The sequence below is a fragment of the Myotis lucifugus genome, unplaced genomic scaffold (genome assembly GCF_000147115.1).
Source record: "Myotis lucifugus unplaced genomic scaffold, Myoluc2.0 scaffold_104, whole genome shotgun sequence".
Classification (NCBI taxonomy): Eukaryota; Metazoa; Chordata; class Mammalia; order Chiroptera; family Vespertilionidae; genus Myotis; species Myotis lucifugus.
In genome coordinates this window covers 2,584,564-2,596,638 of record NW_005871152.1, presented here as the reverse complement: position 1 = coordinate 2,596,638, position 12,075 = coordinate 2,584,564, and the positions used below count along the sequence as shown (strand labels likewise).

Sequence of the window (12,075 nt, the reverse complement as noted above, 5' to 3'; positions counted from 1 at the left end):
TCCTCAGTTATCCACTGTCACCTTTACACACATACACACAAACACACACACACACACACACACACACACTCACTCACGCACGCGCGCACTTGTTGTTTTAAACTACTTTATACTTTTGCTTCTCAGAACTATAGAGATCATGCATCAGGTAGACTGAAAGGTCTTCTGATGCTCAGATTTGGCTATTTTCATCACTGATCCACTTCAGTAGGAGCAGATCTCAGAGAATAGACTCTGTTCACAACTTCTGTGAACTAAACAAAAGAGAATATAAAGCCAAACAGCTCTAACAATATAGTGCACTAAGATATTACCAACCTTATTATCTGGCTTCACAGCTGCACTCAGATATGTAGGTTCTTCTCTGTCCACAGCATAACTTAATACTGCCTGATTCTCAACCACAGCCTCTTTGACCTTGACTGAAATGGGGGCAAGGGGAAGGGAGGAAAGGAGATTTGGATTATGACAAATCAAATTCTTAGCACCAGAGGGCATCATTTCCTGCTTTCCTAAAAAACGTTTTTTCATCTTTTGCTTCGTAGTTGCCTTATCTTAGACTAAAAAAACAAACAGGAAAAAAACATTCATTTTATTATCCAAACATTTACTAGTCAGCACAATATACTTTTTACCCCTGGAAAACTGTAGTTGTCATTGTTTTTCTATGAATAAAACCCTTTTGAAGAGAGCCCTGAGCCCTATAACATACCAAGAAGATTACCCAAGAGGAGAGATAAGTGACCAGGATAGCATTTGAATAGTGTTAAGAAGTGAAAAATAAAAATTGAGAAAGGAACAAGATCAGTTATTTAAGACATTGAAGGATTCAATGAACAGGTCCCTGAAATTATTTGGAAGAGAAATAACTGTCATTGGTTTGGAAACGGTTCACTGGGAGTAGAGACCCATTAGGAGGTCCCTAAAAGGGGGATGAAAGCAAAGCCTTAAACCAAGCAATCTTCCATGCTATGAGGAAGGCAACATTTCTTGCTTTCCTTCAGAAGCAAAGCACCATTTCCTGCCTTCCCACAAAAGCAATGGGTACAGAGCTTGAAGTTAGCAATACCACCTACAAAGCTATTAAGAAAGAAAGGTGAGGTGATGAGGAACTGAATAAAGTGGTAGGGAGGGAATGGAGAAGTAACAAAACTAAAACCCTCCCTTCTAAGATAGAAACAATACAAATCTGGGGATGCATAGGAGAAGGAGAAAGGTAGCCAAGAGCCAGGAACTGATCTGGCGTTATCAGCTAGACCCTGGTGTTCTGTTACACATAACAATTCCACAGAACACCAATATCAGAAAAGGCCACTCTGTGACCATGATGGATCAAGGCAAAAATCAGATCACCTACTCTCATCTCTGAACAGAGACAAAATCATGAATCTAGCCCAGACCACAAATATTACCAAGCATCTCATCCTGGCTAATAAGCGTGACTACCACTTCTTTACCAGGTAACAGCTTTAATTAGCTTCATCCCATATTCCTACCTGCTGAATAAGGATTTTTTAGATGCTCCAAAATAGAATCACCCTGCTCCCTGATAACATCCAATACTAATAAACAGGTGCCCAGCTCCTTGAATCCTTCACAACATCACCTACTAGAAGTCCAAGTCCTTTCTTCTTTTATTTTACTGATTTAAAAGGAGAAACATTGATTTGTTGGTTCCACTTATTTATGCATTCATTGGTTGATTCTTGTATATGTGCCCTGACCAAGGATCAAACCCACAAACCTTGATGTGTTGGGAGCCAACTGAGCTACCCGACCAGGGCCCAGTAAGTCCTTTCAAATACCCTCTTACTGAGACATCTCATTGTTCCCTGTGGTGGCTTTCTACCTTTGACTATAACAAGTCAAAACTGCAGCTTTGTTCAACTATAGGTGTGTTCCTGGTAGTCTTTGGCTAGAGGGCATCAACAGGTAGAATAAAAAGGAAATATAGTCTCCTTTAGCTAAATCAAAAATAATGATATAATAGTTTTACTTTATGTGTCAAAAACTATATATAACTTATTGGAAATTATATCCTCTGCAATTATTTCAATCTCCCATTTTAAAAAAAAGATGCTAAAGTCAATTTTTCTATAAATCCTCAAAAAGAAAAGAGGTCTCTCATCTCATTCTACTGTAGATGAAAATAGGAGAAATACTCAAGTATATGTGACAGCTAAAATAAAAAGAAATCTGGTTAGAAAAAGTAACTGCTTAAAAGTTGCTTTAGAACTAATAAAGCATTACTAGAACTATGCTTTGTATGGTTAGTAAGCATAATATACATGTAAAATAGCTTGTTACCTACATACATAAATACAAAAGTGAGAAACTTAACACTGATTGTCTTTGGGTGGCAGAATTATGTTATTTAATTTTTTTTCTTGTAACCCTTTTTATTTTCCAAATATTTAGAAGTAAAACAAAATAGCTCATTTAGAAAGCTACATATAGAATTTTTGAAAGATAATATTTAATAGTATTAACTGTGAATTGTTATGAAAAGGCTTAAACACAAAATTTGTACAGGTTGCCAACTATAAAAATCTCATACCTTCAAATACTTCCTACTAGCATTTATTTAGTGAAACAATTGAAAAGCAAACTTATTTAGTCTTTAAATACACTTCACTTCTCTCATTCAATTTTTTCTGTACAGAATACACACTTATTTCTTTTTAAATCTATAGGTAAACATATAAAATAGAACCCAGTCTCCAAAAATAGTAAACCTGTACATACATTTTGATGATTACCATCAGATACTTTTCAATGCACGAACACAGATTTCCCCCGTCATTTAACAATACACAGAATCGCATACTATGGGTGACCATAATGATTCTAATCCCAAGAGTCACTGAATTATTTACCATTTTTCATTACAAATAACACTACAATAAATATCTTGTGCATAGCAATTCCACTTTCAATTTCTTTATCTCTCACCTGTTTTATTAGAGTTATCACCACAGATGTTCTCCTGTGCAATCGGGTCAGGATGAGCAAATGGATCACAGTCCAATGGAGCCTCAAGAAAATTTTGTTCTCGACTTATAGAGACCCTTAGGGGGTCTCTGTCTTGATAAAAATCTGGATTACCTAGTAGGGAAAAAAATGGACTCATTAGACTTCCGCTTAAGTTTCTAGCACTAGCAAAACTAAAATGGCAATTTAGATTATGAGGCAAAAATCTAAACTCAAAGACTTGACCTATGTAGCAACAAAATATTAAGTACTATCCGGCCAATGTGGTTCAGTGATTGAGAGTTGACCCATGAACCAGGAGGTCATGGTTCAATTCCCAGTTAGGACACATGCCCAGGTTGTGTGCAAGAAGCAGCTAATCCATGATTCTCTCTCATCATTGATGTTTCTATCTCTCTCTCCCCCCCCCTTTCTTCTCTTTGAAATAATAATAATAATTTTAAAAAAAACTACTTATCTTTCACAAAGGCCTTTAGATTATTTTATTTCAATTATTATTATTTATTATTATTATTATTATTATTATTGGTATAGCAAAGGTGGAAATTTATTGAAGAACAAGTATAGACTCCCATATGGGGAAGGGGAAAGAATCTCACAGCACAAACTCCCATGTGGAGAAAGGGAAAGAATCCCCTATTTTACTGAGTTTTTAATGAAACACCTACTTAATACCAGATAATCCTTCAGTACTAAATCACAGGAAAAATGCCTGGAGACTTCATTAACCATTAATCTATATATATAAAAGCCTAAGTGACCGTCTGACAGGTAACTATGATGTGCACTGACCACTAGACGCTCAACACAGGAGCAGAAACCACAGGCATGGAAACATGGAATAGACCAGTGATGGCGAACCTTTTGAGCTCAGCGTGTCAGCATTTTGAAAAAACCTAACTTAACTTTGGTGCCGTGTCACATATAGAAATTTTTTGATATTTGCAACCATAGTAAAACAAAGACTTATATTTTTGATATTTATTTTATATATTTAAATGCCATTTTACAAAGAAAAATCAACCAAAAAAATGAGTTCACGTGTCACCTCTGACATGCGTGTCATAGGTTCGCCATCACTGGAATAGACTGATAAATCTCAGAGGGAAGGGGAGGGGGCATGAAGAGATTAACCAAAGATCTTATATGCATACTAGAGGCTCAGTGCATGAATTCGTGCACCAATGGGGTCCCTTGGCCCGGTCTGCACCCTCTCGCAATCCGGGACCCCTTGGGGGATGTCAGAGAGCCGGTTTCAGCCCAATCTCTGCAGGCCAGGCCGAGGGACCCCAAGAGTGCACGAATCCATGCACTGTTGGGGCCATGCAGGCCTCTAATCCTATATAATAAAAGGCTAATATGCAAACTGTCCCCTCCACCAGGAGTTCAACCAGGGGGCGGGGCTGGCCAGCCAACCGCCCTCGGCCCCTCCCCAATTGGCCCTGATCAGCCAGACCCCACCCGTGCACAAATCATGCATCGGGCCTCTAGTAGTACTATATGATATAATATATATTCATAATATAAAGTTCAAAATAGCCAAGGCTAATCTGTGGTATAAGAAATCAAGACAGGGACTTACCTTGGGGAGGACTGAGCGGACAGTAACAGTAAGAGTACAAAGGAAGGGTTTACGAAATTCTCTAACATTCCAGTTCTTGACCAGGATGGTGTTTACATGGGGGTGGTTATTATAGCGTTAATCACTGAAATAAACACCTATGACTTATGCACTTCTCTGAATATCACACTTTGATACAAAAATAAAAACAAGCAAGCAAAGAGAGGAGTGGGAGATTCCCCAAAGTAGAAGCTACCTTACTGTGAACTCCCCAAAATTTGGGTATTAAAGGCAACAGGTATTGCAAAGGGATGGTCAGGAAACTAAAAATGGAGAATGTTTAAAACTATGTTCTTGGAACAGATCCCTCCCATCTAGGGACATCCCTGTCCTTCCACATCATCCTCAGAGGAGACTACAAGTTTATTCTTTAGAGAAATCAAATCCAATACATTCTGAATTCGGGGGGAACAGGCACTAAAAGGTGCAAGGATGGAAGGAGGAGACAGAAGGCCACTGCAAAAAATCAGGGTATCACCCTGACTGGTTTGGCTCAGTGGATAGAGCATCGGCCTGCAGACTGAAAGGTCCCAGGTTCGATTCTGGTCAAGGGCATGTACCTTGGTTGCGGGTACATCCCCAGTAGGGGGTGTGCAGGAGGCAGCTGATCGATGTTTCTCTCTCATTGATGCTTCTAACTCTCTATCCCTCTCCCTTCCTCTCTGTAAAACAATCAATAAAATATATTTTTTTAAAAATCAGGGTATTGAGAGAAAGTTTGCACTCTCAACCCAGATCCCACAGATCTGCTAGCAGCAGGCTTGTATCGGGCTTGGAGGGATCTTTCTTTGAGGAAACTGAACTATAAACTGATTTAGGGAAAAGAGTTACAGATACTAATATGAGGGTCCCCTGTGAAAAGCCACATTTTCCAATAAAGTTCAGCAGTACATAAGGCCCCCACCTATAGATTTCCAACCAGTCTTTCAGCATCCCACTCCAATATGCAAGCTTTTTGAGAAAGCCTCTAAAATATTAGAAACAAAAAAGACAAAAAGAACTCAAACAGAAAAATAGGAACTCAAACAAAAACCTATAAGTATATGAAATAGATAATATTTTGCCTCCATGAAAATAGCTAGATGCTATGAAAAAGGAAAGTTAAATCAAGAAAAAGAGCAAGCTTTTAGAAACTATAATTTGATAATAAAAATTCATAAGAAAAGTTAGAAGAATAAGTTGAGGAAATTTTCCCAGAAAGTAAAGTCAAAAGAAAATGAAATGAACTATAGTAAATTGGAAGATCAATATAGATCATTTCTCAACATTACTTTTCATCATCATCCACCTAAGGAGCTTTTATTTTTATCTTATTTTTTAAAATATATTTTTATTGATTTCAGAGAGGAAGGGAGAGGGATAGAGACAGAAACATCAATATGAGAGAGAATCACTGATCAGCTGCCTCCTGCACGCTCCACACTGGGGATTGAGCCCGCAACCTGGGCATGTGCCCTGACCAGGAATCCAACCATGACCTCTTGGTTCACAGGTAGACCTCAACCATGAGCCATGCCAGCTGGGCACCTAAGGAGCTTTTAGACTTTTTAAAAAATTGCCTCCTGCCCTAACTGGTTTGGTTCAGTGATTAGAGCATTGGCCCGAGGACTGAAGGGTCAGGGCACGTATCATGGTTGCAGGCTCCATCCTCAGCCCTGGTTGGGGCGAGTGTGGGAGGCAACCAAATCAATGTGTCTCTCTCACATCAATGTTTCTCTCTGTCTCTGCCCCTGACTAAAAATCAGTGGAAAAATATCCTCAGGTGAGGATTAACAAACAAACAAACAAACAAACAAAAAAAAATTACCTCCCAACTCCATGAAATTTAATAACTATAGATATATTGTATGTCTTTCTATTTACATCTGTGCTTTGCTATATAAAAGGAGTAAGACTTAAAAAAAAAAGGAGTAAGACTTTTTTACCTCCCCAAGAACCAATTTTCATCCCTCTTATTAAAAATGCATGATAGCCCTAACTGGTTTGGCTCAGTGGATAGAGCATCGGCCCGAGGACTGAAGGGTCAAGGGCACGTATCATGGTTGCGGGCATATCCCCAGTGGGGAGTGTGCAGGAGGCAGCTGATGGATGTTTCTCTCTCATCGATGTTTCTAACTCTCTATCCCTCTCCCTTCCTCTCTGTAAAAAGTCAATGAAATAAAAAAAAAAAAAAAAAAGGCATGATATAGCCCTGGCTGGTTTGCTCAGTGGTTACAGCATCAGTCCATACACTGAAGGGTCTCTTGTTCGATTCCCAGTCAAGGGCACCTACCTTGGTTGCAGGTTTTCAATCCCCAGCCTGGGTCGGAGCGCATATGGGAGACAACCAATTGATGTCTGTCTCTCACATTGATGTCTGTCTCTCTGTCTCTCTCCCCCTTCCTCTGTCCCTTCCACTCTAAAAATCAGTGGAAAAAATATCCTCAGGTGAGGATTAAAAAAACAAAAGCATGATATAGGTCATGCAACTTTCTTTTTTTTTCAGCAAGGCAACTATCTTTACTCCTGCAGGAAGGTGCACATGCACGTGGTCTGGGAACACACACACACTGAGCGGGCAGTTCACTTGGCTTTTTATTCCTGATGCATGTGATCTGTTCCCTTACTCCTGATTGGAGCTTAGGCTCACAGTCTTTCGCAATTGGCTAATTTAAAGGAAGGGGTGACCTTTGCTGTTTCAAAATGGCAGCCCCCCAACTTTCAACTAAACGGTGTTCCACAAACAGAAATAGATGTGACCTCAAATTATATCAGAGGTATTTAATAAAATATTAGTGTGGGAAGACAGTCAACAGAAGCTTTAAGCAAATGAAAAAAAAGGAGACAATTTACTATAGGAAAAGTTTTACAAATAGGAAATATAATCATAGTATACTAATAGTCTCAGCAGTGAAAAATATACATCATGTGTTAATTTAGCTTAAATTTTTCTAAAATCCCCTGCCAACTATAGAGGTAAATGCAAGAAACACTTAAAAGACTTGTAAAGTGACTGCCTCTGGTGAATAGATTAGGGGCAAGGGTATGTAGGGCAGGAAGAAATGCTGTTTTCATGTACCTTTTTGAGTACTATTTACCTTTTTAAACTCTTTGTAATATTTTGAGTAAAAGTATTACCTAACGTGGTGTGATAAAGGCTATAATGAAAGCTCCTAAAGAGCACGAGAGATACTTGACAGTTCAGGAAAAGTTTATTGGACAAGTGGTATAAGCCAACCCTGAAGGAACAAGATGATGAGGGGGCTGGTAGGTGAGGCTAGGGACTTAGAGTTAACTGGAACTTATTCCTTGAATCAAAGGAAAACCACTGAAGAGTTTTAAACAGGGAGAAATAAAGGGAGATTACTCTGAATATATCATGGGAAAACGAATTAAAGCTAGACTGGAACTAGAGAGATTAGGAGATATAGCAGCCATCCAATAAAGAAATAAAGAAATGATGGCCTAAATTAAATGAGTGGTGGTGGGAATGGAAAGAAGTAGACAGATGCCAGAGCTCACCAAGCAGAACTGAGAAGAACTGGTGACTTATTGGGTATCAGAGAGGTAGATAAGAATGTCAAAACTTGTACCTGAGTACTCTTCACTGAAGAAAGAAGGCTGAAGGACAGGAGGTGGAGGTTGAGGGAACAGTATAAAACTTTCCCTTTTAGACATGAAGGCATTATGAAACCTAAAACATGACTCATTAAATTATAGGGATCAATGGTAAAAATTTCCCAGTGCTCATTGTGAATTAGGAAGAGTATCAATCAATTCCTGAAGCTGTGGTTTGGCAAACAGTGCAAAATAGAAGAAAAACTTCCAAAGCCTAGAATAAATCAAATCATTTTTCTAGTATGGCCCCCAGGAGGTCATGGATCAATCACTGGTACATGCCCAGTTTGCAGGCTCAATGCCCAGTGGGGGATGTGCAGGAGGCAGCCGAATGATTTTCTCACCATTGATGTTCCTATCTCTCTCCCCCTCTCTCTTCTTCTCTGAATAAAAATATTTTTTAAAAATCTCTCTCTATATAAAAGGCTAATATGCTAAGTGTCCCTCTGCCTGTCCAACTGGTCACTATGACATGCACTAACCACCAGGGGCATCCGCTCAACGCAGGAGCTGCCTGACTGCAGTGAGTTGGCAGTGGTGGTTCTTGGAAAATGCACCCCGAAACCAGAGAGGAGGGAGCCCGATTGCCACGCAATTCCACCTTCAGCCATGGGTTATATTGTTGCTGGGGCACTGTTGGCCCTGAATCTGGTTTACTGCACACTTGTGTTTGCGTTCCACATCCTGTACAACAGCAACTTTGCAGAGTGCCCTCTCGCACTCCGGGACCCCTCAAGGGATGTTGAAGAACCGATGTCGGCCAATCCCCACAGGATAGGCCGAGGGATCCCACCTGCCTGAGGGACCCCGCTCACTCTGCAGACACCAGGGAGGGACCATGGTAGGTTGGTTCCAGGGCATGTTGGGCTCTTTTTGTCCAGTCCTGCCCGGCCACCTTCTAATTAATTGCCTTTCAATGTGCATGGATCCGTGCACTGGGTCACTAGTAAATAAATAAAACCCTGACTCTATGTTATAAGTTGCATAAGATATAAAAAGAAAGCAGAAAAGGGATTGATTCTTAAGAATTACTCTCGCCCTGACTATCATGCTCAGTGATTAGAGCACTGGCCTGCACACCAAAGGGTCACGGGTTCAATTCCAGTCAAGGGCATGTACCTAATGTACCTAGGTTGCAGGTTTGATCCCCAGCCCAAGTTGGGACTCGAGCAGGAGGCAACTAATCAATGTGTCCCTCTCACATTGTTGTTTCTCTCTCTCTCCCAGATCTGTTCCACTCTCTCTGAAAATCAGTGAAAAAAATACCCTCAGGTGAGGATTATTAAAAAAAAAAATTGCTCTCAATTTCTATTTCCTTTAATTCTTTTAGCCAGAAACAAAAATATAATATTTTATGGCTGAAGACCAAAATAACTAATACTAATAGAAATATTACCATGTACCTTTCTATTGACAAAACTAATTTCTCCCTTAAAAAAGGATTTACTTTGATAAATTTGATCAAGAAAACTATCTGGTGAATCTGAAATCTAAAAATAATCATAAAATTAAAATAGGGGTATTTACTAATTATCTCCAAGAGGAATTTTTTAGATAATGGGATCTAGGAAGAAGTACAGTGTAGTAATATACCTAACTCTTCTTAAAGCCAGAATTTTAAGCATACCTATCCTATAAAAGTATAGGTACAATAAAGGTACTGAAGTAGAAAAGCAACAAGGGAAAAGAGAAAAAACTGAGTTATAGCCTAAAGAAACAGGTTTAGAAGGCAGACTTGAAAGAAAGCAGAGGGAAGCAAGTGTCAGAATATGGGATAGCAAAGACATTTTGTCTATAGTAAACTGGCTTCCCCCCATATACTAGTACAAGAAGAAAATCAGTTACCTAATGCCACACTTTTTTCCCCCCATTGATTTTTAGAGAAAGTGGAAGAAATACCGATGTGAGAGAAACACATGCACACGCCCTGATCAGGGCCTCAGCCGAGGAGGAGCCTGCAACCGAGGTATGTGCCCTTGACCGGAATTGAACCCAGGACCTTTTGGTCCACAAGCTGACGCTCTATCCACTGAGCCAAACTGGCGAGGGACCTAATGCCACATTTAAGACCAAATTTTATATACTATTTATAGAAATCATTCTTTTCTTTCCAGAAGTTCTCACAGCCAGGCTTCTTCAACAAAAAATTAGCATCCTGAAAAAACTGTCAAACTATTACAAAACCATATTTTATCAAGCCATCTGTTTACCTAGTATTGAAGGTCTGCCACTTGCCGGTGATTCTACCTCTTGTATCGCACTGAGTTCATGTTGGTTCAAGTCCAATCCACATTTAACTTTTGCTACAGGTGGCTTTGAGGCTCTCCTACCCAGTTCTTTGTTCAGATGCTCACCTATTAAGTCAATGATAAATTTATGAGAATCTGTTAACATACTACAAAGTTCTCTTTAATCAGCAAGTTACAGGAAGTGAAAGCAAAGAATAATCAGTGGAATAATTACAATAAAACCCAATTACCTTACTACTCTGCTTGGTTACTTACCTTCTGAAAGCAGCTGATTATCATCAGAGTTGCTCCTGTCTACAGAACTTATCTTTTCATGATCACCTCTTGCTTGGTCTTGGAAATGAGGAAGCCTCTCTCTGAGCATCTGGTGTAAGTTATTTTCAAGAGTGGGCTTACTTGTCTGAAACAGTGGACAGATGATGGTGGGGATGACACAGGAGAAGGGATCATGGGAAGCATTCATTAGAATTATAACTCCCTCTTAAATTAGAACCTCAACCAAATAGACAGTTCCATCAATCACACTATTACAATTTTTTTCCATAGATAAAAAATAAGCAAGGTCTCTACTACTGAAAGGGTGATATATTTCCACTGGGAAGAATAACCACTCACAGCCTTCAACGTAAAACAGCCTCCATTGTACATTTCATAAGAGACTATTTTCTTGAGTATCCCACTCGGGTTTGTTTTCCCATTACTTTTCCTTTAAATGACTAGTAAATCCCTAGAACTCAAATTCTCATAAACTCAACTCAAGCTTCTTTTGAACATCGAAGATTTACAGAAGTTTACTTAGGCTAAATCATAAATTTAGGAAATAGCCTTTTAAAGTAAAATGGACACATTCACATTTAGGAGAATATACTCTTATCTCCCATATAGAGAAACTATGAATGTTTGAGTGACCATGCCAGAGTCTTCTCTATAATTCTGTGACAAGAAGCAGGTCCAGCTGTCCATCATCCTAAAACCATGCCAATTTTGCAACAGGCATTAATAAAGAGGGGACCGATTTTAATTCACATACAAATGTCAACAACATGCTAACAGAAAGCACAAGGTCTGCTATTTGTAGAAGAGAAATTCTAATTGGTTATTTCATAATTTAATCTTCTTACGGTAAGTTCAAAATCCTTTATAACAAAAAGTTCAAAACCCTTTATAACAAAACTTCAAATGACAATCTACACCTTTAAAAGTGTTTGCATTTGCTCTAGCTGATTTGTCTCAGTGGATAGAGCATCGGCCTGCAGACTGAAGGGTCCTGGGTTTGATTCCAGTCAAGGGCACATGCCTGGGTTAGGGGCTTGATCCCCAATAGGGGGTGTGCAGGAGGCAGCCAAATGAATGATTCTCTCTCATCACTGATGTTTCTATCTCTCTCCCCCTCTTCCTTCCTCTCTGAAATAAGTAAAAAAAAAAATTTTTTTTAAGTGTTTGCATTTGGTTGTATCAAACTACTGGCTGAAATTAGATGGGTTTCACTTAACTGTTAACCTCATAAACACCATTCGAAGTAGTGTTTATGTTTTAATTTCCATATTAAGGTAGAAAATTAAAGCACTCAAGGTCAAACTGCTTATTCTTAATAACTAAGATCTTATTCAGGCCTAA

General features: G+C 39.1%; 1 protein-coding gene and 1 non-coding gene across 3 annotated transcripts in view; both read right to left on the bottom strand.

Annotated features, from left to right (window-relative positions):
- Window positions 1-12,075, bottom strand: part of CEP295 (centrosomal protein 295) — a 46,281-nt gene that overhangs the window by 10,589 nt on the left and 23,617 nt on the right. For both annotated transcript variants that reach the window (XM_014459177.2, XM_014459178.2), the window contains exons 11-14: window positions 10,714-10,858; window positions 10,420-10,563; window positions 2,953-3,105; window positions 319-422 (exon numbers count right to left, since the gene is read on the bottom strand). In XM_014459177.2, the coding sequence (XP_014314663.1) occupies window positions 319-422; window positions 2,953-3,105; window positions 10,420-10,563; window positions 10,714-10,858 (546 nt within the window). The remainder of the gene's footprint in view (window positions 1-318; window positions 423-2,952; window positions 3,106-10,419; window positions 10,564-10,713; window positions 10,859-12,075) is intronic.
- Window positions 121-200, bottom strand: LOC111826819. Its single transcript, XR_002830252.1, has one exon. It is a non-coding gene; the product is annotated as a small nucleolar RNA U2-19 (small nucleolar RNA).